At 40.7% G+C, this 23839-nt stretch overlaps 1 protein-coding gene across 1 annotated transcript in view; it reads right to left on the bottom strand.

The window, feature by feature from the left end:
- Positions 1-10572: 10572 nt before the first annotated feature.
- Positions 10573-23839, bottom strand: part of LOC138851094 (zinc finger protein 84-like) — a 250242-nt gene continuing 236975 nt past the window's right edge. Inside the window, exon 3 of the mRNA XM_070079528.1 lies at positions 10573-11378. Within this exon, the coding sequence (XP_069935629.1) occupies positions 10573-11378 (806 nt within the window). The remainder of the gene's footprint in view (positions 11379-23839) is intronic.

Here is a 23839-nt window from a genome sequence, read left to right as displayed (position 1 = left end):
ACTGGTAACATCTCAGTGAATCTGATCTTACATTTGACCTTGAGTACAGGTAACATCTCAGTGAATCTGATCTTACATTTGACCTTGAGTACTGGTAACATCTCAGTGAATCTGATCTTACATTTGACCTTGAGTACAGGTAACATCTCAGTGAATCTGATCTTACATTTGACCTTGAGTACAGGTAACATCTCAGTGAATCTGATCTTACATTTGACCTTGAGTACAGGTAACATCTCAGTGAATCTGATCTTACATTTCCTTGTCTTCAGTCCTGCAAAATCATCTATCACATCATCAAAATCAATTATTTTCCCTATAAAGGCTTATTTCTACTTTATTAATATATAACAGGCTATATAGAAACGAAGGATTCTTCTCTTATGTTGGTGCAGCACTGTTTTGGCCATTAGTGTCACCTTCTTTAGAAGCTCTATGGTGTCACCCCGTAAATGGTGTCACCCAGGGTGGCCCCCCCCACCCTCCCTTATGACACCACTGGAGTTGATGCTATAACTCGGTGGGATGCTGAGCCTATGCCCCATTATAGTGATCTTCATAAATTTTATAATGCACCTTTCTTTATGGAAGTTGATATTGCTCAAACGTATCACCAAGTCATAATGGATCCCTCCTTTAACACATTCACTGCTTTTCCTATTCATGAAGAACTGATGCAGTATAGAGCTGTATGTTCTTTTGTCTGGTGACAACCTGTGCTACCTCATGAGACTGATGAGAAAGGTTTTGGGTAATTTGCCTAATGTTTCAGTTAATTCTGACAACTACATAATGACATCCACATGGGATAAGCATATCCAGACATTAGCATTAGTCTAACTTAGGTTATACTCTCATGGCCTCACTGCCAAGCTGAAGACATGCCTCTTTGGTTTTAATCAAATTAGATATCTATGTTTCATTCACTCTAGTAAGATCAAAACTTTGTTAGACTTTAAGTTCCCCAGAGCCAAGAAACTAATGCATAGTTTTCTTAGCTCCTTGAATTTTTGTGCAAAATTCATTCCCAATATTACAGACCTTACAGGAATATTATCTGACTACCATGTAAAATCTGGAGCTTCCTGACGAAGCTCAGGAAAATTTTAACTCAATAAAGAACATTTTTTTTTCCAAAGTTCCCATACTTAAGATTCCAGTTATCAGTAAACCATTTTCTTTGAGAACTGATGCCTCCAATACCAATGTAGGAGCAGTGTTATTAATGCATCATGAAGGTACTCCCTTCCCTGTATGCTTCCTGAGCTGGAAACTTCTTCCTGCAGAAAAGAGATGCTCTACCATTGAAAAGTAATGCTGGCCCTTGTGTGGGGTATCTCAAAACTTATGTTTTATCTACTAGCTAAAGAATTCATTTTGGAAACAGATCATAAACCTTTTATATACGCTGAGACTTTGAAAGTAACCAACAGTCGCCTCTTGAGGTGGACATTGGCTCTCCAAGCTTTCAAGTTTCATATAGTGTATATCAATGGTTCATCCAATTATTTCTCTAACTGGTTAAGCTGTGACAGTCAGTAGAATATTGGTAAATTACATGATTTTTCTTTATAAACATTTTTCCTAGCTTTTCCTCTTATATTCTGTAAGTCTTTGTATGGGTTAGAGTGAGGGAAAAGTTTATGGGATAGTAAGGGGAGTAGTGTGAATGAATGGTGGTGGTAGTTTGTTGGTCAGTATGCTTGTTGTTATGGGGGTACATTATTCCCACTACCCACCTTTTTCACTCGGTGGTAGGTGACGAGTGTTTCTCTCACCGGTTGTCAGTCACTAGACTTGTGGCTTCCATGATATCTCTAAGTATTCGTTCCACTCATATTTAAATTATTATTTGTATGGGTTAAGTTAGTTTTAATAAGATCTTCATGCTTGTTTAGCTTTTTATGCTGCAAATTCTTCCTGTTCTGATTTAGGCTTATGTAGTGTAACATCATTTAATCCCCACCATTTCTTTTAAAGGCTGTACATCTATCATGTGAGTGATTTCTCTATTGGTGTGTAACTTTGCATTTGTTAATTTTAACATTTATTGTTGGCTTGGGTCATTCAACAGAGGCGAGATAAGAGAGGCAGCATAGAACTTGAAAAGATCTGACAGTTAGACATCTCTACCTACACTGGTGCTCCTTCCACTCATAACCAACACCCAACCAGCTACACACAATTCTAGCAGATTTCTTCCAGTTATAACTTCAACTGCTTCACAAGTGTTGTGGTGGTCAGAGGACCCCAGTACTTCTGTTCCTCAGAATCTCTACTTATGTTGGGGTCACTGTCTACTCAAGTGTGTCAACAGTCACAGCCACCTATGACCCCTGCCACCAAAGTCATCAACAATGGCTCAGCATTCCAAACCACAATTCAGAGCTATGTGCCCAGATCTTTGACATGGCACCATTCTTAACTACATATTGTGTACATATTAGCTTTGAGTCACTGATTTTTTATATATTTCATTTTTCATTTCTTTGCTTCAAGTTGAATTGATTTCATGTGTAAGTGTTTAATATTCACTATTTTTTATAATAAAATTGTTTATCTTATGTTATCATTGAACCTCCACAAGGAAGGCAGGGTAGGGGTCAGCCTAGGAAAAGTTGGAGGGAAGGAGTAAAGGAGATTTTGTGTGCAAGGGGCTTAGACTTCCAGCAAGCATGCATGAGTGTGGTAGACAGGAGTGAATGGAGATAAATGGTTCTCTCGTAGGACGTGATGTGCTGGTGGAGAGTAAGCAAGGTAATATTTATGAATGGACTCACGAAATTGTAATGACATGATTGCAAACAGACCATACCATGGATGGGGTTAGATTATTATTATTATTATAATAAAAAAAGAAGCGCTAAGCCACAAGGACTATACAGCGCTGCAGGGCAGGAAGGAAGTGAGGGCATCAGGTGGCAAAAGGGAGATGGATGAGTAATAGGTTATGGATAACAGCGGGGCAGTGGATGGTGAAAGGGTAAAGGGCAGCAAGAGACTGAACTAGAAAGGGCTGAGGGGCGTGCAAAAGTATCATCAGAGTTTGTGGAGTAAATCAGTCGTTGTCATGAAGTCAATGAGAGAGTCAGGATTAAAGGAGGGTCCATCAGCAAGAAGGGAAGGTAAAGAGAGAGTAGTAGAACGAAGACGACGTTGGAGGTAAATTCTGTGTGCTCATTGATAGAGAGGGCAGTCTAACAGAAAGTGGCTAATCGATACTGGAACTTGACACTGCTCACAGAGAGGAACAGGGTGCCTCTCCATGAGATACCTATGAGTAAGACGAGTGTGACCAATGCGAAGGTGGGAGAGAGTGGTCTCCCATCCTCGGCACTGATGACAAGAAGACGGCCAGTAACCTATGCTCGGTTTAATAGAATGAAGTTTGTTACCGAGCAGAGTTGACCAACGTTGTTGCCAACGGGTGCGAAGGTGGGTAGCTATTGCAGCAAAATAGTCCAGAAATGGAACACCTCGATAGGAAATTGGTAGGTCATGTACTGCTGACCACGCAGCAGTGTCTGCCTGTTCATTGCCCTGTACGTCGACATGACCAGGGACCCAACAATAAACAATATCTTTATGTTTGGTAGAGATACGGCATAGCCAAAGTTGGATACGGAGAACTAGGGGATGAGATGTATCAAATTTTCGTATAGCCTGTAGAGCACTAAGGGAGTCTGAGACTACTACAAATGATGACACAGGCATAGATGCAATACGAATAAGTGCTGCAAGAATGGCATACAGTTCAGCAGTAAAAATGCTAGCTGAAGATAGTAAATGTCCCCGCACGACGCTGTCCGGAAACACTGCTGCGAATCCGACGCCGTCTGAAGACTTAGAGCCATCTGTGTACACAGCGGTGGCATGAGAATTGGAGTGGAAGTGATCAAGAAAAAGAGAGCGGGAAGCCACCGTAGGCAGTTGAGCTTTCGAGCAAGGGAGTAAGAAAGAACAGACCCAAACAGCTGAAACTTCCCAGGGGGGTAGGGAAAAGTGAGATGCTACATGAACATATAAAGGTGGTAACTGAAGGGAAGACAAGAGTGAATGTAGGCGAAGAGAAAAGGGATGGAGCAAAAAGGGGTGGCGAACGAATAAAGGATGTCTACTAATATCGGTGACCATTCTATAAATGGAAGGATTGTGTAGATCGTGAGAGCGTACTTAGTAGCGAAGGCAATGGGCATCACGGCGATCAGACAAGGATGGAACATTCGCTTCTGCATAGAGGCTCTCAACAGGGGAAGAGCGAAAAGCACCAAGGCGCAAACGTAATCCTTGGTGATGGATAGAGTTAAGGCTAGAGAGAGTAGCAGGAGAGGCCGCGGAATAAATCTGGTCACCATAATCGAGTTTCGATAAAACGAGGGCTGAATGTAGGCGAAGCAGAGTTCGACGATCAGCTCCCCAGGAAAGATGAGCAAGGGTTTTAAGAAGGTTTAGCCGGCTGTGACAAGTTGCCTTCAGAGAGGTTATGTGAGGTTTCCAGTATAACCGACGGTCAAAGAGGCCTAGAAACCTGACTGTATCACGTTCGGGGATACGGGAGCCATAGAGATACAAAGGATGATCGGAGATAACAGAGCGTCTAGTGAAAGTAATTTGGTGAGTTTTGGTACTTGAAAATTTAAACCCATGCGTGGTGGCCCAAGTGGAAACACGGTCGACCGCATGCTGGAGAGAAACTGCAATAAGATGACAGTCAGCGCCTGCACAAGCAATAGCGAAGTCATCAACATAGAGTGATGACCAAATATTGGGTGGAAGAACAGAGGCCAAATCATTTATAGCAAGGAGAAAAGTGTTGTGCTTAGAACACATCCCTGAGGGACACCTTCAGCTTGGACGAAGTCCGGGGAAAGAACATTATAGACTCGAACACGGAAATGTCTGTCAGTTAAAAAGTTCTTTAGGAAGGATGGTAGATTGCCTCGGAGGCCTAAGGAATGGGCCTGGGCCAAAATATTATACCTCCAAGTTGTGTCATATGCCTTCTCAAGGTCAAAAAATATGGCAATAACTGAGTGATTATTCGCAAAGGCATTACGAACATACGTATCCAAGCGTAGTAAGGGGTCTTTGGTAGAACGACCCTTACGAAAGCCATATTGACTAGCGGAGAGACTGTTGTGTGTCTCTAAATACCACATTAAACGTCGATTTACGAGACGTTCCATCATGTCCTGTAGTACCCGGTTTGCGGAAAGGGAAAACAATGGCAGATTTCCACAGCTGGGGAAGAACTCCTTGTGCCCAAATAAGATTGAAGAGGTGTAAGAGGACTACAAGGGCTGACCAATGTAAATGTTGTAACATACGAATATGAATGTCGTCAGGCCCAGCTGCCGATGATCGGCAAGCTGAGAGCATTGCCTCCAGTTCTTGAAGTGTAAAAGGCACATTATACTGTTCTTCTCTGAGAGAAGAAAAGTCCAAGGGTACTAACTCTCTGGCAGACTTTGAGGAAATAAACGAGGGACATAGATGGAGCCCTCGGGAAATACGGACCAGATGTGTGCCAAGTTCAATAGCAACGTCGAGAGGGTTTGCTACATCAACACCAGCGACCCGTAGAACAGGAGCTGGGTCAGGAGAATATTTACCACTCAATTTCCTCACTTTTTTCCAGACTGCACTCATAGAAGAAGCAGAGGTGATGGTGGAAACATAGTCTCGCCAACAAGTGCGTTTAGCTTCACGGATGACACGGCGAGCGATCGCACGCTTCTGCTTAAAATCGAGAAGTCTCTCAGCGGTTCTATTGTACCGGTACCTGCCCCATGCAGCACGTTTCAAACGTACTGCACGAGCACAAGCAGGAGACCACCAAGGCACGCACTTCTGAGAATGCCTGCCTGAGGTTTGGGGTATAGAATGAGAAGCTGCGGTATAAACTGACGTCGAGAAGATGTGTAGGAGCTCATCAATGGAGGATGAAGAAGGAACCTCACTAAAAGCAGTGAGGTGTGAGTAAATATCCCAATTTGCCCGATCAAATTGCCAGCGAGGGCTACGGAAAGGTGGTGAATAGGAAGGAGAAGTAAGAATGATCGGAAAATGATCGCTGTCATGTAAGTCTGGTAGAACAGACCAGGTGAAGTCTAGTGCAGTGGAGGAAGAGCAGACTGATAGATCGATGCAAGAGAGAGTATGAGTACGAGGATCAAAATGAGTGGGAGTACCTGTATTTAAAACATGGAGGGGGTGAGAGGCGAGAAAAGCCTCCAACTGAATGCCACGTGAGTCACAATGAGACCCCCCCCCAGAGGAAATGGTGGGCATTAAAATCACCAAGTAACAGAAGTGGTGGTGGTAAGGATGAAACAAGAAAGGCAAAGTCTGGGATAGAAAATGCTCGAGAAGGAGAGAGATATAAAGAACATATTGTAAACCACTTATTCAAGTGGATACGGGCTGCAGTGTAATGCAGCGAGGTATGGACAAATAGTTGACAGTACGGAATATCATTGCGTAGAAGAAGGGCACTTTCATTAAAGGTCCCATCTGAGAAAGGATCCGAAGAATACAATAAATTATAGCCTGAGATAGGTTGGAAAACAGCCGAGTGTAATTTTGGTTCTTGTAAGCAAGCACCAACAGGGGAAAACCTGGAAAGCAACATCTGAAGCTCACCCCGATTACCCCTGAGGCCGCGGATATTCCACTGTAAATAGGCCATGATTGGCGATGAAGAAAATATCAGGAATCTGTAGGTAAAGGCACCTACGGACTAGAGGGGTTAGAAAAGTCAACGTGTGGTGGCATTGGAAGACGTTCAAGTAGCGAAGGAACGGAGCGTTGCGAAGAATGGGGTTGTGAAGATGGAGGAGAGGGAAGAGAAGGAACAGGAAGTGAATCAGTGTCCATTGAAGGTTTAGTCTCTGCAATATATTCTGAAATGGCTTCAAGTGTTTCTGAATTCAAAGATGTATGGGAGACCATATTGGAGATAGAAGGAGGAGGGTGAGTAAAGATTGGGACAGTAATGGACTGTACCAAAGTAGAGGGGGAGGGAAGAGTGTAAGGGACTGGAGATGAAGTGTGGGGGGGGACAGAAGAGGCAGAAACCTGGGAGGTGGTAGAAGAGGGAGAAACTTGGGAGGGGACAGGGGTGGAAGGCATAGTACGAGGAGGAGGGTGAATCTCCACACTTGTAATAGAGCCAGAGAGAGGGGAAGAACTAGGTACAGAGACTGGAAAGGTAAAGTGTGGAGGTGGAAGAAGGGAAGGAAGGGACAAAGAAGATTTGAGCAATGTGGATTTTTTGGACTTCTGAGTAGAGGGGCGATTGGTATTAGGTGTCGTACGAGGTCTTGTCGATACTGGGGCTTGTGAGGAAGGACGCGAAGATGTGAGAACAGACTGAGTTGTAGTCGGGACGTCAGAGCCAAGGACAGCAAAAGGATTAGATGCCGTAGTGGCTATGGGAGGGGTAACAACAGAGGAGGCTGCAGAAGTTGGGACCCCAGAAGTGGGGGGATGTTTGGAAACACGAGAATAAGAAACACGGGGTAGTCTCCCTTGGAGGTGGAGATGAGTAACTGCCATAGCATAAGGGAGACCTTCTGCCTCTTTGAGGCAACGGATTTCACGTTCATTTAAATAGACCTGGCAACGGCGGGAGTACGAAGGGTGAGCTTCATTACAATTAAGGCAAGATGGAGGTTGACTACATGATGTATTAGAATGGTCGTTGGCACCACAGACTGGGCATTCGGCCATAGATCTGCAATATTTCGCTGGGTGACCAAAACGCCAGCAATTTCTACATTGTTGTGGTGTAGGTATCACCTTTCGAACTTGTAACCGATGTCCCGCGACATATACAGAGGACGGGAGTTCTCGGCTGTCAAAAGTTAAACGAGCCACATTGCAAGGGTAACGTCTCCGCCCCCGGGCAGGAAGGACGTAAGTGTCTACTTTGAGGATTGGGAGATCCTGGAGTTCCAGCTGTTCAAAAATGTCATTGCCACATGACTGGAAATTCTGTTGGACTATGGTATGGGGCAGAATGACAGTACCACTACAAGAATTGAGAGAAAGATGTTTTTCAATAGTGATAGGAGTAGTATCGATATTCGAAAGGAGAGAAAGATCATGAGCTTGGGTAGCATTCTGGACAGTGATGATGCGCGTACCACTCTTGAGAGCATGAAATGAAATATCTCTGCCAACATGACGCAGGAGCGCTTTGCCAATACTATGGTCAGAAAGGTAGGCAGAAGAAGAAGTCGGTCTTAAAGTAAAGAATTTAGTCCATTGTGTGGTCCGAAACTGAGCGTGGAGAGGGAGTGCTTGATGTGTCGGTCTTTTCCGAGTAGAATGGGAAGGTAACGAAGGAGCATCATGAGGAGATTGATGTTGGCGTTTAGGAGTAGGACCGGAGTTGGTCCGGCGTGAAATGGGCGGGCGATTCGAAAATTGCCATACCGTAGAGGGAGAAGCCGGAAGCATAGTCAAAGGAGAGCGGAGTTCAGACAAATTGAAGGAGTCAGTCGAAGCCCCGGAACCTGAAGAGGGTGAGGAAACAGCACCAGCAAGAGGTACAGGGGCATCAGGAATGTCCGAAGAGTGGTCTAAACACAAGGCAGGGTCAGAATGGGGTGCGGTATCAAGAAGGGGCCCGGGGGTAGTGGGTTCATGGACTAAGGCTGCCATGGTTAGGTTACTCCTTTGCTTTTTGTTTTTAAGAAAAAAAAAGAAAGAAGAAAAGAAAATAAAAATAAAAAAAGAATAAAAAAAGGGGGGAGCGGGAGGAATAGTTCCCAGGAGGAATGAAAGGGCTGGAAATCTCCCTCCGCGCCCAAGAGGACCTCAACACCACTAGTAGCGCAGATGCAGCATGGAACCCGTGCCATACCCTACCCTTCATGCCAGTAAACCAGCAATCCGGGATAGCAACCTCACATCTGCCGAGCTACCTCGGTGGACAAAAGAGAGGGCGGCCGGATATCCGCCACAATGCATACCTCCTTCGGCCACCACCCCCGGAATCCGAAAGGTGGCTTCCAGAGATACACCCGTCGCCCGAAAGACACCCAAAGCTACTCCGGGATACCGGAGAGGGATCGGGACATCCCCAGGCAATCCAGATTCCATGGCAAACTACGCCACTGCCAAGAACCTCAACGGAATGGGATGGACCCCGGTGTCCTTTCCCCTACGTAGGAACTAGCGCGCCTGTGGGAGAAATCCCAAAGGCCAAAAAGAGGAAGGGCAAAAGGGAGGGGGTGGGATGAGGTTAGAACCTGTAATCAGAGGGCCTTAAAACTCCAGACCAACATGCTAGCCACCGGGCTAGCTAGCTACAATAAGATTCAATCGTCTAGGTATGTTTATACGACATACGAAGGTTAACACAGAAACCACTGTGACGACAAATATAAGTTTTTACAGACAAATCTCCCACCAGCATGGCTGCAATGAACTCTAGCTCAAGTCCCTGCAAACCTGTCATCATGACTCATGAAATCGTAATGGCAGGATTGCAAACAAACCATACCACGGGCAGGGAGAGAACCCGCAATCAGAGAGTCATAAAACTCCAGACCGATGCACGAGCCACTGGGCCAACTGGCTATAATAAGATTCATCTAACTAGGTATATTTAAACACCATAGGAAGATTAGCATAGGCACCACTGTGAGTCATGATGATGGCTTTGAGCTAGAGTTAGTCACAGCCACGTTGGTGGGAGATTCGTCTGCAAAAACTTTCATTTGTCGTCACAGTGGTGCCTATGCTAACCTTCCTATGATGTATAAAATGCCTAGTTGGACGAATCTTATTGTAGCCAGCTGGCCCAGTGGCTAGTGCGTTGGTCTGGCATTTTATGACTCTCTGATCATAGGTTCTATCCCTGCCTGTGGTATGGTTTATGAATGGATTCAGGGAAACCAGAAGGCCAGACTTGAATCCTGGAGATGGGAAGCACAGTACATGCACTCTGAAGGAAGGGTGTTAATGTTGCAGTTTTACAACTCTAGTGTTGGCACACCTCTGGCAAGACAGTGATGGAGTGAATGATGATGAAGGTTTTTCTTTTACAGGCCACCATACCATGGTGGGAAACAGCCATTGTGTTAATAATAAAAAATGTATATATTAGAATGTGTATATGACTAAAATAATCCTGACACATTGAATACTAACATGTTTTATCTCCTGTATGTACTCACATATGTTTCACAAGACTGCCTTTTTGATTAAAACATTTCAGACACTCTGAACACTGAAATGGTTTATCTCCTGTGTGTACTCGCATGTGTCACAAGACTGCCTTTTCGAGTAAAACATTTCAGACACTCTGAACACTGAAATGGTTTATCTCCTGTGTGTACTTGCATGTGTGTCACATATGTGTCACTGCCTTTTTGAGTAAAACATTTCAGACACTCTGAACACTGAAATGGCTTTTTTCCTGTGTGTATTTGCATATGTGTCACAAGATTGTCTTTTCGAGTAAAACATTTCAGACACTCTGAACACTGAACATCTGAAATGGTTTTTCTCCTGTGTGTATTTGCATATGTGTCACAAGACTGCCTTTTTGAGTAAAACATTTCAGACACTCTGAGAAATGGTTTTAATTTGCATATGTTTCACAAGAGTGCCTTTTTCAGTAAAACACTTCAGACACTCTGAACACTGAAATGGCTTATCTCTTGTGTGTACTCGCATATGTTTCACAAGATTGCCTTTTTCAGTAAAACATTGATGACACTCTGAACACTGAAATGGTTTATCTCCTGTGTGTACTCGCATATGTTTCACAAGACTGCCTTTTTCAGTAAAACATTTCAGACACTCTGTACACTGAAATGGTTTATCACCTGTATGTACTCGCATATGTGTCACAAGACTGCCTTTTTGAGTAAAACATTTCAGACACTCTGAACAATGAAATGGTTTATCACCTGTATGTACTCGCATATGTGTCACAAGACTGCCTTTTTCAGTAAAACATTTCAGACACTCGGAACAGTGAAATGGTTTATCTCCCGTATGTACTCGCATATGTGTCACAAGACTGCCTTTTTGAGTAAAACATTTCAGACACTCTGAACAATGAAATGGTTTATCTCCTGTATGTACTCGCATATGTTTCACAAGACTGCCTTTTTGAGTAAAACATTTCAGACACTCTGAACACTGAAATGGTTTATCTCCTGTATGTACTCGCATATGTTTCACAAGACTGCCTTTTTGAGTAAAACATTTCAGACACTCTGAACAATGAAATGGTTTATCTCCTGTGTGTACTCGCATATGTTTCACAAGATTGCCTTTTTCAGTAAAACATTTCAGACACTCGGAACAGTGAAATGGTTTATCTCCTGTATGTACTCGCATATGTTTCACAAGACTGCCTTTTTCAGTAAAACATTTCAGACACTCTGGACACTGATATGGTTTATTTCCTTTATGTTTTTCCATATTTTTCAAGAGAAGAAATTTCATTTTATAATATTTTAGTTATACAACAGTGGTATCATTAATCTTTCTTACATACTCTAATGCATATTTCAAGATTTACTCTTTTAAACTATTTTAGCCACTGAAGAAACAGTTTTCCTCATAAATATATTATCAGGTTACAAAACTATTTCCACTTATGAGCTCTAATTAAGATTTTTTTTGAACTTAAAGGATTGCAATGATTTTTTTGTTTGTAAAAAGATTGACGTATATATTAGAACTTTCAGATATACTGAAAAACATTATTATTATTATTTCTTAATTATGTTTAAACACATATTTTCTGAAAATTCTTAACTTCAGCATTACTAACTTGTATTTTTCTTTGAACTACAATGCAATTTTTAGATAGAATTCTATTTATGAAAAATGTTTTTTTATTAATATTACCAGACCATTTAAAAACTGATCAGAATCACAAGTGTTGTTATTCTTGCAATACTGAAGGTATAGTGTCCATTTAGGTACAACCTGGAAGTGTTCCAGAAAATACTTCTGCAGTATCAGTTGTTGTACAAAACAGATGTTTGTTGATGTACTGGAGATATAATGTCTAGGAAGATACAACCTGGAAGTGTTCCAGAAAATACTTCTGCAGTATCAGTTGTTGTACAAAACAGATGTTTGTTGATGTACTGGAGATATAATGTCTAGGAAGATACAACCTGGAAGTGTTCCAGAAAATACTTCTGCAGTATCAGTTGTTGTACAAAACAGATGTTTGTTGATGTACTGGAGATATAATGTCTAGGAAGATACAACCTGGAAGTGTTCCAGAAAATACTTCTGCAGTATCAACAAAACAGATGTTTGTTGATGTACTGGAGATATAATGTCTAGGAAGATACAACCTGGAAGTGTTCCAGAAAATACTTCTGCAGTATCAGTTGTTGTACAAAACAGATGTTTGTTGATGTACTGGAGATATAATGTCTAGGAAGATACAACCTGGAAGTGTTCCAGAAAATACTTCTGCAGTATCAGTTGTTGTACAAAACAGATGTTTGTTGATGTACTGGAGATATAATGTCTAGGAAGATTCAACCTGGCAGTAATCTTCCACAAAATACTTCTGTAACAGAAACATGAGTCAGTGTAATACAATATTCTACCATTACCAACACAACATATTGATCTAGAAAACAAAAAAAATTGTTTGTATTATTATGTTTCACTAAATACAATTGTCATTAAAATTTTAAAGGAGTAAAAGAATTAAAGAAGTTTTCAGTCACGATATACAGTGGAACCTCAGTACTCAAACTTATGTCATTCCTAAAGGTTGTTCCAGTGCTGATCTGTTCCAATATCAAATAAATTCTTCCTAACCAATTTTCTTTTTGGTTAACCTTTATCATAAATCTTCATAGGCCCCATGGTGACTTATTCGTACAAATATAAATTATATATTATATTATAATCAAATTAAGCCCTAAACCAACAAGGGTCATGCAGCACTGTGGGGCAGAGAATAGTGCTGAAAAAAAATAAAAAAGTGAGTGTAAGTCAAAGGCAGGTTCATTTGCAAGAAGGGAGGATAAGGTAAGAGTGGTAGGGCGACGGCATCGGTGGATGTAAATACTGCGAGCTCACTGGTAAACCAGACAATCATCAAGAAAGTTAAGAACTGAAATAAGGACCTAAGAAACCTCATTGAGAGGAATAGGATGTCGTTCCATGAGATACCCACTGGTAAGGCTGGCATGGCCGATGCAGAGACAGGAGAGTGCAGTCTCCTGAGTACGACAACAGTGGTAGGATGGCCATGAACCCAAAAGCAGTCACACTCAATCTTATGGTTAAAAACAGTGATCCTGATATCAGCCTTTTATTAAACAACTTATATGCATTGAACAGCAAATATAATTATTGTACAGCAGATCAAGCATAGACATTACTAGTTAATTACGATGTCAGATGTTAGACCAAACATTATGATGACCTCAGAGCATTACTCAATTCTCTGCATACCAGTATGTCAATCATCACACTCACCAAAACCTGGCTAAAGCTGGGTAATACAGATGTTTATGACACTCCTGGTTACACAACCATACACAACTGTAGGACAGATCAGCAAAGAGGTGGAACAGCTATATACTACTCTGATCAACTTGAATGTATCACAAATTTTAGAAAACATGATGACTGATGCACATATCAACACAGACCACTTGCTGCTCACAGGAGATTTCAACATAAATCTACTACACAACCAGGACCCAAAATTAACCGAATTCACAAACACTATGAGCAGCTGCTTGTTGCTGCCAAAAATAACAAAACCTACAAGAATCTGCAAGACAAGCATCTCCTTATTTGACCACATCTGGACTAACACAATATACCCTTTAAAATCAGGAATAATCACAGACAACACCACAGACCACTACCTTACTTTTCTCATAACCAATCTAGGTAAATTGAACCAAGACACTACTAAAGTTACCTTCAGACTACATAACAAAACAGGTGTTAATAACTTTATAACAGTTGTCTCTTCACTTTTTAAGGCCTCTGGTATTTCACCTAGATCTAAGCTCTTTCTCCAAAGAATACTGAGAGCTCATGCAAGTGGTACTTTGCACTTCCTTATAAATAATGCATTCCATGAATCTGGTCCTGGTGCTAAGTGAGTGGGCATGTTGTTCATTTCTTTTTTGAAATTTATGGGGTTTGTACTAATGTCAGTTAGTTGGTCTGGGCAACCCTCTGCTGGAGTGAAAAATATTTCTGCATTTTTTGCCTTGCTGTCATTTAGTGAGTTGCTGAACACTGACTCATACTGTTCTTATGGGATTTCGCTCATTTAAGAACACAAGAACATAAGGAAGGAGGAACATTTCAGCATGCCTGTTGGCCCATAAGGCAGGTCCTTCATAGATCCATCCCACTAATAGAATATTTGCCTTCATAAGAACATAAGAAATAATGAACACTGCAACAGGCCTACTGGTTTATGCAAGGCAGCTCCAATTCTCCCCACCGGCTTAAGCTAATGCCTTGACCTAGTGAGGTCAGACATGTTACTTAAGGGAGGAGCACTGCGTCTCACCTAGTAGCTAGTAAGGTCCAACTCACACCCTCCCACACCCACTCATGTATTTATCCAACTTATTTTTAAAACTACACAATGTCTTAGTGTCTATGACAGTACTTGGGAGTTTGTTCCACTAATCCACAACTCTATTACCAAACCAGTGCTTTCCTATATCCTTCCTGAATCGGAATTTTTCTAATTTAAACACATTGCTGCGAGTCCTGTCTATGTCAGATATTTTTAGCATGCTATTTACATCCCCTTTATTAAATCCTGTTTTCCATTTATACACCTCAATCATATCCCCCTAATTCTATGCCTTTCTAGAGAGTGCAGATTCAGGGCTCTCAGTCTATCCTCATAGGGAAGATTTCTGATACATGGGATCAATTTTGTCATCCTCCTTTGTACGTTTTCCAGAGCATTTATATCCATTCTGTAATACGGTGACCAAAACTGCACAGCATAATCCAAATGAGGCCTAACCAAGGATATATAGAGTTAAAGAACAACCTTAGGACTTCTATTATTTATACTTCTTGCTATGAAGCCAAGGACTCTGTTAGCTTTATTGTGAACACTAATGCACTGCTGTCTTGGTTTTAGATTACTACTAACCAGAACTCCTAAATCCTGTTTGCAATCCGTAATGTTAAGATCTACATTATTTAGTTTATATGTGGCATGGTTATTTTCCTGTCCAACATTTAGTACTTTACATATGTCCATATTAAATTGCATCAGCCACTTCTCCGACCACTGCATGAGTTTATTCAAATCATCCTGGAGTGCTCTAATGTCCTCATCAGAATGAACTGGGAGGCCTATTTTGGTGTCATCAGCAAATTTACTTATGTCGCTATTATTCTCTCATCTATGTCATTTATGTAGGTTGCGAACAACAAGGGTCTCAACACTGACCCCTGTGGAACACCATTTGTGACGTGCCCCATTGTGATTTCTCCCCATTTACGCAAACTCTCTGCTGCCTATTCGTCAATCATGCCTCTACCCAGGAAAAAATTTCTCCTATTCAGTGTGCATTAAGTTTCCTCATAACCTCTGATGTGGAACTCTACCGAAAGCCTTACTGAAGTCCATATACACAATATCATATTCAATACCATGATCTACCTCCTCAAATACCTTAGTGAAGAAAGTCAGTAAACTTGTAAGACAGGAACGCCCCTTTGTAAAACTGTGCTGAGATTCATTAATCAATTTATGCTTTTCGAGATGGCTATGAATTGCTTCGGCAGTTATTGATTTCATAAATTTTCCCACTGTGGAGGTAAAGCTTATTGATCTATAGTTCGATGCTAGGGACCTGTCACCTGCCTTGTAAATAGGTATTATATTTGCCATTTTCCACTTATCAGGAACTATGCCAGTTTGCAGTGATATGTTGAAAAGATTAGCCAAAGGCATGCTAAGTTCCTCTTTACATTCCTTTAACACTCTTGCAAACAGTTCATCAGGGCCTGGGGATTTGTTAGGTTTTGATTTCTCCACTGGTCTGAGAACCATATCACAAATTACCGCAATCATGCATAGTGCATCATCCTGTTCTACATAATTTATTATTTCTGGAATTTCACTAGTATTTTCCTGAGTGAAAACTGTAAGTAGGTACTGAGAATTCCACACATATCCTTATCACTATCAGTGATCTGGCCTGAGTTACTCTTAAGTGGGCCAATCTTGTCCCTAATCTTATTTCTGTACACCTGAAAGAACCCTTTTGGGTTAGTCTTCAAATCCCTTGCGACTTTAGCCTCATAATCCCTTTTTCTTCTCTTATTCCTTTTTTTATTTCTCTCTTTGAATATATTGATTTTTAAATGCCCATCCCCTCTTTTGATATGCCTATATATGCCTACCTTTGGACCAATGAGATGTTTTAATCTATTGTTCATCCATTTGGGATCATTTTTGTTAGATCTAATTTCTAAGTTGTCTGGCCAGCTAGAACTATGCTCTGAAAAATGTCATATTGGCAGACAACACCACCTACCTGACCTATAGTCAGGACATCGCAATTTAGCCCACACAGGTAATTTTTCAGTCCTATGAAATCGGCCAAGCAAAAGTCTGGGAAAGAGATTTGATTGCAGTTATCTGGGTAATTCCATGATATATTGAGACTAAATGATTTGTGATCGCTTTCCCCTACCTCGTCATTAACCTCAATATCATTAATTAGTGATACTTTGTTGGATCTGTCACAAATTGTTTTAAAAAGCAATCCTGAACCATATCAAGAAAGTCACTAGACTCAAGATTTCCTATCATATTAATCCAATCAATTTGACTAAAGTTAAGCTCTACCATTAACACAACATTTCCGTATCTAGATGCCTTATGAATTTCGTCTCATAGCAGTTTACTGCACTCTCTGTCAAGGTTTGGGGGCCTATAAATCACACCCAAAATTAACTTTTCATGACACTCGAGAAACTGTAGCCAGATTCTGTGTCCGATGTTTCTAATCTTATATCATGTCTAACACAACAATTCAAATTACCTCTGACATACATCGCCACTCTATCACCCTTTCTGTTGACCCTATCAGTGTGGAATAGTTTATAACCCTGTATGCTGCATTCAGAAGGCATTTCTCTATCAAGTTGAACCAGGTCTCTCTTATAGCAATAATATCTATATTACCTGCACTTGCAAGCAATCTGAGCTCATCTATCTTATTTATTAGACTCCCACTATTTGTATAGTAAACCTTCATAAAAACTCTTTACAGCATTTAGTAACTTACTACCTATTCCATATATTTGCAACATCTTTAAGGGAGCTAGTCACTCGTTGCCCTTTACTATCTCTCTTTGCTTGATGATCAGTTAATTTGCCTTTACTCGCAACTTTATTTTCTGTTCATCGTTAGTATACAAATCTCTCCTCAAATGGTCCAATTATACAGGAAGTTCTTAGCTTGGATTTTGCATGGGAATAGAAATATTTTGGGTTTCTTGCAATATCCTGCATGGTCCTTTGTTTTCTTTGTACTTCTTGTGTTAGGTATGACATCTTAAGTTTTTGCTCTAATTCAATGATCTCCCTGCTAAGACTGTCTTTCCTCTGTTGCAATATATTTGTGTTTTTAAGCAATTCAGTAACACATTTTCTATTTCTGTACCATCTCCTATGCTCTCTCTCCATATCTCATCATCTTCTGGGTTTCCTCAATGATACCTGCTTCATACATACCTTGTATGAACATGAACGATGTGCAAAAATTTTAAGGAGGTTCAGCTAACCATGGCAAGCTGCCTTCAAAGAAGAAATGTGAGGTTCCCATGTTAACCTGCGATCAAACAGAAGGTCAAGAAACTTGACCGTATCACACTCCAGGATAAGTGAGCCTTGCAAATACACTGGAATATCTGAGACAAGAGGATGCCTAGTGAATGTAATGAAATGGGTTTTTTGCACTAGAAAATTCAAATCCATGGCCCATTGAACAACATTGTCAATAGCTTTCTGAAGGGAAGCCGCTACCAGGCGACAGTCAATGCCTGTGTAAACTATAGCGAAGTCATCCACATAAAGTGACAAATATGCGATGGAAGAACATAAAGTAGATTATTTATTGCCAAGAGAAAAAGGGTAGTACTAACGACACAACCTTCTGGGACTCCCTCGGCCTGAACGAAGTCTGAGGAAAGCAAGATGCCTACTCAGGTATATTACAGCAGAGGCCCAATTAGTGTGCCTGGCCTAATATGTTAATCTTCAAATGGTGTCATATGCCTTCTTGAGATCTAAAACGACTGTTAGGACAGAGTGTTTATTAACAAAGGAATTTTGCATATACATATCTAAGTGGAGCAAGGGATCTAAAGTAGAGTGGAACTTGCAAAAGCGATACTGAAGAGAAGAAGGATTATTGTGAGTCTTCAAGTACCATATCAGACGTCTATTCACCAATCATTCCAACACCTTGCAGACTACACTGGTCAGAGCAATGAGATGACAGTGAGAGGAATCAAGCCCCAAAGTGCCTGGTTTGTGAAGCGTAGGTACAAAGGCAGATTTCCATTGTTGATGGAGAACCCTTCACATCCATACAAGATTTAAAAGCCAGAAAAAAGGATAAGAGCTGTAGAATGCAGTTGCTGTAACATACAGACACGAATATCATCTGGCCCTGCTGCTGATGACTGGCAAGTGAAATACGTGGACTCTATCTCTGAGAGAGCAAAAGGTGCATTATATGACTGCATCCCATTTGAAGAGAAATCCAAAGGGCAATTTCTCCCTGGCAGACTAAGAAGCGAGAAACGAGGGACAGATCTGAAGTCCTTGGGAGACACTGACAAAATAGTTCCCGATTTCCATTGTAACTTCAAGAGGTTCCACAACATTAACACCAGCAACCCGCAAAATACGAGCTGTGTCCAGAGCATACTTGCCACACAACTTCCAAATCTTCTTCCAAACCGCACACATAAGGGAATTTAAGGTAACAGTAGAAATGTAGTCTTGCCAACAAGTGTGTTTAGCATCATGTATGACATGGTGAGTAACTGCCCTTGCTCGCTTTAAATCCAAAAGTTGATCTGCAGTCCGATTATATTGATAACGGCCCTATGCAGCATGTTTGAAACACACTGCACGAGAACATGCAGGACACCACCAAGGTATGCATGTCTGAGAATGTCTGCCTGAGATTTGAGGAATAGAAGATGATGCTGCAGTCAAAACTCAAGGTCAAAAACTGGTGCACCAGCTCATCAATAGAGGACGAAGAAGGGACTTCACAAAAAGTGGAAAGATGAGAGTATAAGTCCCAATTCACTCATTCAAACTGCCAATGGGCCCTACGAGATGGTTGGGAATATGTAGCAGAAGTAAGAATAATAGGAAAGTGATTGCTGTCATGAAAATCTGGGAAAATGGACCAAGTGTAATCAAGAAAAACTGACGAGGAACAGATAGAAAGATCAATGCAAGAGAGAGACTATGTGTGAGAGTCAATATGGGTGGGAGCAACCAAATTTAAAACATGAAGACGAAGAGATGTGAGAAGAGTCTCCAACTGATCACCACTAGTCACAGAGGGACCTTCCTCAGAGATGATGATGAGCATTAAAATTACTTAACAACAAGACGGGCAGTGGCAGAGAAGTGATCAAGCATGCAACACCCGAGATACAGAATGCACTGGTAGGGAAGAGACACAGAGAGCAAACTGAGGGAGCTGTTAGGGCTTTAAACTAGGAATAGACAGTGGTATGGGTTTTGGCGAGAATAGAGTGTAGTAATATTACGAGTTCTAGGGGAACTAGTACTAGGCAGAATGAGGTGGATATTGTAAAGCCAATGGCACTAGGAGACAAGGACAGTAATAGGTTTAGTGAAAAAACAGATATGAGCAGGAAGGGTAAAGAGAAAGGAGGGTCTTTAAAATTATATTATGCTAATAGCTGTAGTGCTAGAAATAAGATGGATGAGTTGAGATTAGTTGCTAGTGCAGGTAACATTGATGTATTTGCAATCACTGAGACATGGTTTAATTCCAAAAGTCGGGACATGCCTTCAGAATGTCACATTCAGGGTTTTAATTTGTTCCAAGTAGATAGAAATATCAGTAAGGGAGGTGGGGTGGCACTGTATGTCCGAGATCACTTGAACTGTTGCATAAAAACGGGTATTAAGTCTGAAGTAACACATACAGAGTCTGTCTGGATAGAATTTTCAGAGGACCATAAAAAATTATTCTAGGAGTGATATACTGTCCCCCAAACTTAGATAGGGACCAAGGGAAATTACTGTGGGAGTAAATTGTTGAGGCAACAAGGCACGATAATGTAGTAATTCTAGGGGACTTTAGTCACATTGATTGGAATTTCTTGACTGGGAATTTAGAATCAAATGACTTCTTAGAAGTAGTTCAGGAATGTTTTTTGAAACAGTTTGTGACAGAACCTACAAGAGGAAATAACATTCTTGATTTGGTTCTGACAAACAAGGAAACCCTTGTTAGTAATTTAGAAATTAATGAGAAACTCGGCACAAGTGATCATTAATCAATTACCTTTAGCATAGAATGGAAGTGTGATAGTAGGGACAACTCGGCAACAGTTCCAGATTTTCACTTAGCAGATCACAATTGGCTTACGCAGATTACAATGGGGTAATGAAGAGAGCTATCAACATGAGCTTTCTGAACACCATACATGCTGCTCAAAGAAAGTATATCCTGTATAAAGAAATTAGATCAAATAGAAATAACCCAAAATGGATGAATAAAAGGCTGAAATATCTACTAGGGCATAAGAAAGGAATTTATAGGCATATCGAAAGAGGTGAGGGTTTTCTTATGAATCAGTATATTGACATTAAGAAGGACGTTAAAAAAGGGATAAGAAAAGCTAAAAGGGATTATGAAATTAAAGTTCCTAGGGATTCGAAAACTAACCCAGAAAGTTTTTTCCAGGTCTATAGAACAAAAGTTAGAAATACAATAGATCCCCTTAAAAATAACTATGGGCATCTTACTGACAAAGTGAATGAAATGTGCTAGATTTTAAATAATTATTTTCTCTCAGTTTTTACACAGGAAGACACTAACAATATTCCAGTAATTAATTTTTACAGTGGGCTAGAAGAAGATAAATTATGTAACATCACAGTCACTAGTGAAATGGTTGTGAAGCAGATAGACAGACTGAAGCAAAATAAGTCACCAGGTCCTGATGAGGTTTTTTCAAGGGTTCTTAAGGAATGCAAAATGGAACTCTGTGAACCATTAACTAATATTTTTAATTTATCTCCTCAAACAGGTGTAGTGTCTGATAGACACTTATTATATGGTCTCTTAACGTGTTAGTGACACCCCTGCTTTTCATTGGGGGGATGGTGCATCGTCTGCCAAGTCTTTTGCTTTCGTAGTGAGTGATTTTCGTGTGCAAGTTCGGTACTAGTCCCTCTAGGATTTTCCAGGTGTATATAATCATGTATCTCTCCCTCCTGCATTCCAGGGAATACAGGTTTAGAAACCTCAAGCGCTCCCAGTAATTGAGGTGTTTTGTCTCCGTTATGCGCGCCGTGAAAGTTCTCTGTACATTTTCTAGGTCGGCAATTTCACCTGCCTTGAAAGGTGCTGTTAGAGTGCAGCAATATTCCAGCCTAGATAGAACAAGTGACCTGAAGAGTGTCATCATGGGCTTGGCCTCCCTAGTTTTGAAGGTTCTCATTATCCATCCTGTCATTTTTCTAGCAGATGCGATTGATACAATGTTATGGTCCTTGAAGGTGAGATCCTCCGACATAATCACTCCCAGGTCTTTGACGTTGGTGTTTCGCTCTATTTCGTGGCCAGAATTTGTTTTGTACTCTGATGAAGATTTAATTTCCTCATGTTTACCATATCTGAGTAATTTAAAGAAGATGGAAGATGGCTAATGTAATTCCTATTTTTGAAGCAGGAGACAAGTCGTTACCATCAAATTACCGCCCAATAATCCTGACCTCAATTGTAGGCAAATTACTAGAGTCAATTATAGCTGAGATTATAAAAAGACATCTCGATAGGCATAGCTTGATTAATGATACTCAGCATGGATACATGAGAGGCCGTTCTTGTCTAACTAATTTATTAACTTTCTTCAGTAAAGCTTTTGAGGCTGTTGATCACAATAAAGAATTTGATATTATTTACTTAGATTTTAGTAAGGCTTTTGATACAGTTCCGCACCAAAGACCGTTAAAGAAAGTGGCAGCTCATGGCATTGGGGAAAAAGTGCTCTCATGGATAGAGTCATGGATCACAGACAGGAAGCAGAGAGTGTCCATAAATGGGGTTAAATCCGAGTGGGGATCTGTAACAAGTGGCATTCCACATGGATCAGTCTAGGGCCGGTTGTTGTTTATAATATATATCAATGATCTTAATGAGGGAATTACTAGTGAAATGAGCAAATTCGCTGATGACACAAAGATAGGTAGGATAATTGATTCGAACATAGATATCAGGGAACTTCAAGAGGATTTAGACAAATTCAGGACCTGGTCAGAAAAGTGGCAGATGCAGTTCAATGTAGATAAATGCAAGATTCTGAAGCTTGGGAGTGTCCATAACCCTAGCACTTATAAGTTAAATAATGCAGAACTTAACCATACAGTTTGTGAAAAGGACTTGGGGGTTATGGTGAGCAGCAACCTTAAACCAAGATAACAATGCCTAAACGTATGTAATAAGGCTAACAGATTACTGGGATTTATATCAAGAAGTGTAAGCAACAGAAGTTCAGCAGTTATATTACAGCTTTATATATCATTAGTAAGGCCTCACCTAGATTATGCAGCCTTGTTCTGGTCTCCATATCACAGAATAGACATAAATTCGTTAGAAAACATTCTGCGTAGAATGACTAAATTAATACATAGTATTAGAAATCTTCCTTATAAAGAAAGATTGAAGACCCTTAAATTACATTTACTTGTTAAACGAAGAATGAGGAGAGACATGATCGTTTTGTATAAGTGGAAGATGGCTATTAATAAAGGTGATATAGATAAGGTCTTGAGGATATCTCTCCAAGAGAGAACCCACAGTTATGGATTCAAATTAGACAAGTTTAGATTTAGAAAGGATATAGGATAGTATTGGTTTGGAAATATAGTAGTTGATGAGTGGAACAGTCTACCTAGTTGGGTTATTGAGGCTAAAAGATTGGGTAGTTTCAAATTTAGGTTTGATAAATGCACGAATTTGACGGGTTGGATTTGAGTGGGGCTTGCATATGAGTGGATAGGGTTAACAGAGCTTATTTCTTGGGTGGAACTGAAAATTGGTTGGGCAAATGTTTTGTTAGTGGGATGAATTGTAAAGGGCCTGCCTAGTATAGGCCAGCAAGCCTTCTACAGTGTTCCTCCTCTCTTATGTTATGTTAACTGTATACCACCTGTGCAAATAAATATGAGCTGGAGTATAATGCAGCTGAGAACAGAGATTTGTTGAAACGGTAAACCAATCCATGCAAGAAGTGCACTCTCATTAAAAGTTTCATCAGGAAATGGATCAGGAGAACACAACAGCACATTGACTATAACGGGATGGATAATCACTGAACGAACTTCAGGCTCTTGTAACTGGACATATACTGGGGAAAACTGGGAGATCAACACCTGGTGCTCTCTCCAATTACCCCTGAAGATTCCTTTGTAAAGTAATTTTTCACAAAGATAGGTATGCCAACAATAAGAAGTGATAAAATCTACAGGCTAGTAGGGTCAGTGAAGTCAATGTGTGGATGCAATGGAAAGTATGTAAGAAAGAGGAATCAGAATGCTGTA

The sequence above is a fragment of the Cherax quadricarinatus genome, chromosome 100, assembly GCF_038502225.1.
Source record: "Cherax quadricarinatus isolate ZL_2023a chromosome 100, ASM3850222v1, whole genome shotgun sequence".
In the NCBI taxonomy this organism is placed as follows: domain Eukaryota; kingdom Metazoa; phylum Arthropoda; class Malacostraca; order Decapoda; family Parastacidae; genus Cherax; species Cherax quadricarinatus.
The sequence above is the reverse complement of the archived record's forward strand: the minus strand, read 5'-3'. Positions and strand labels throughout refer to the sequence as shown.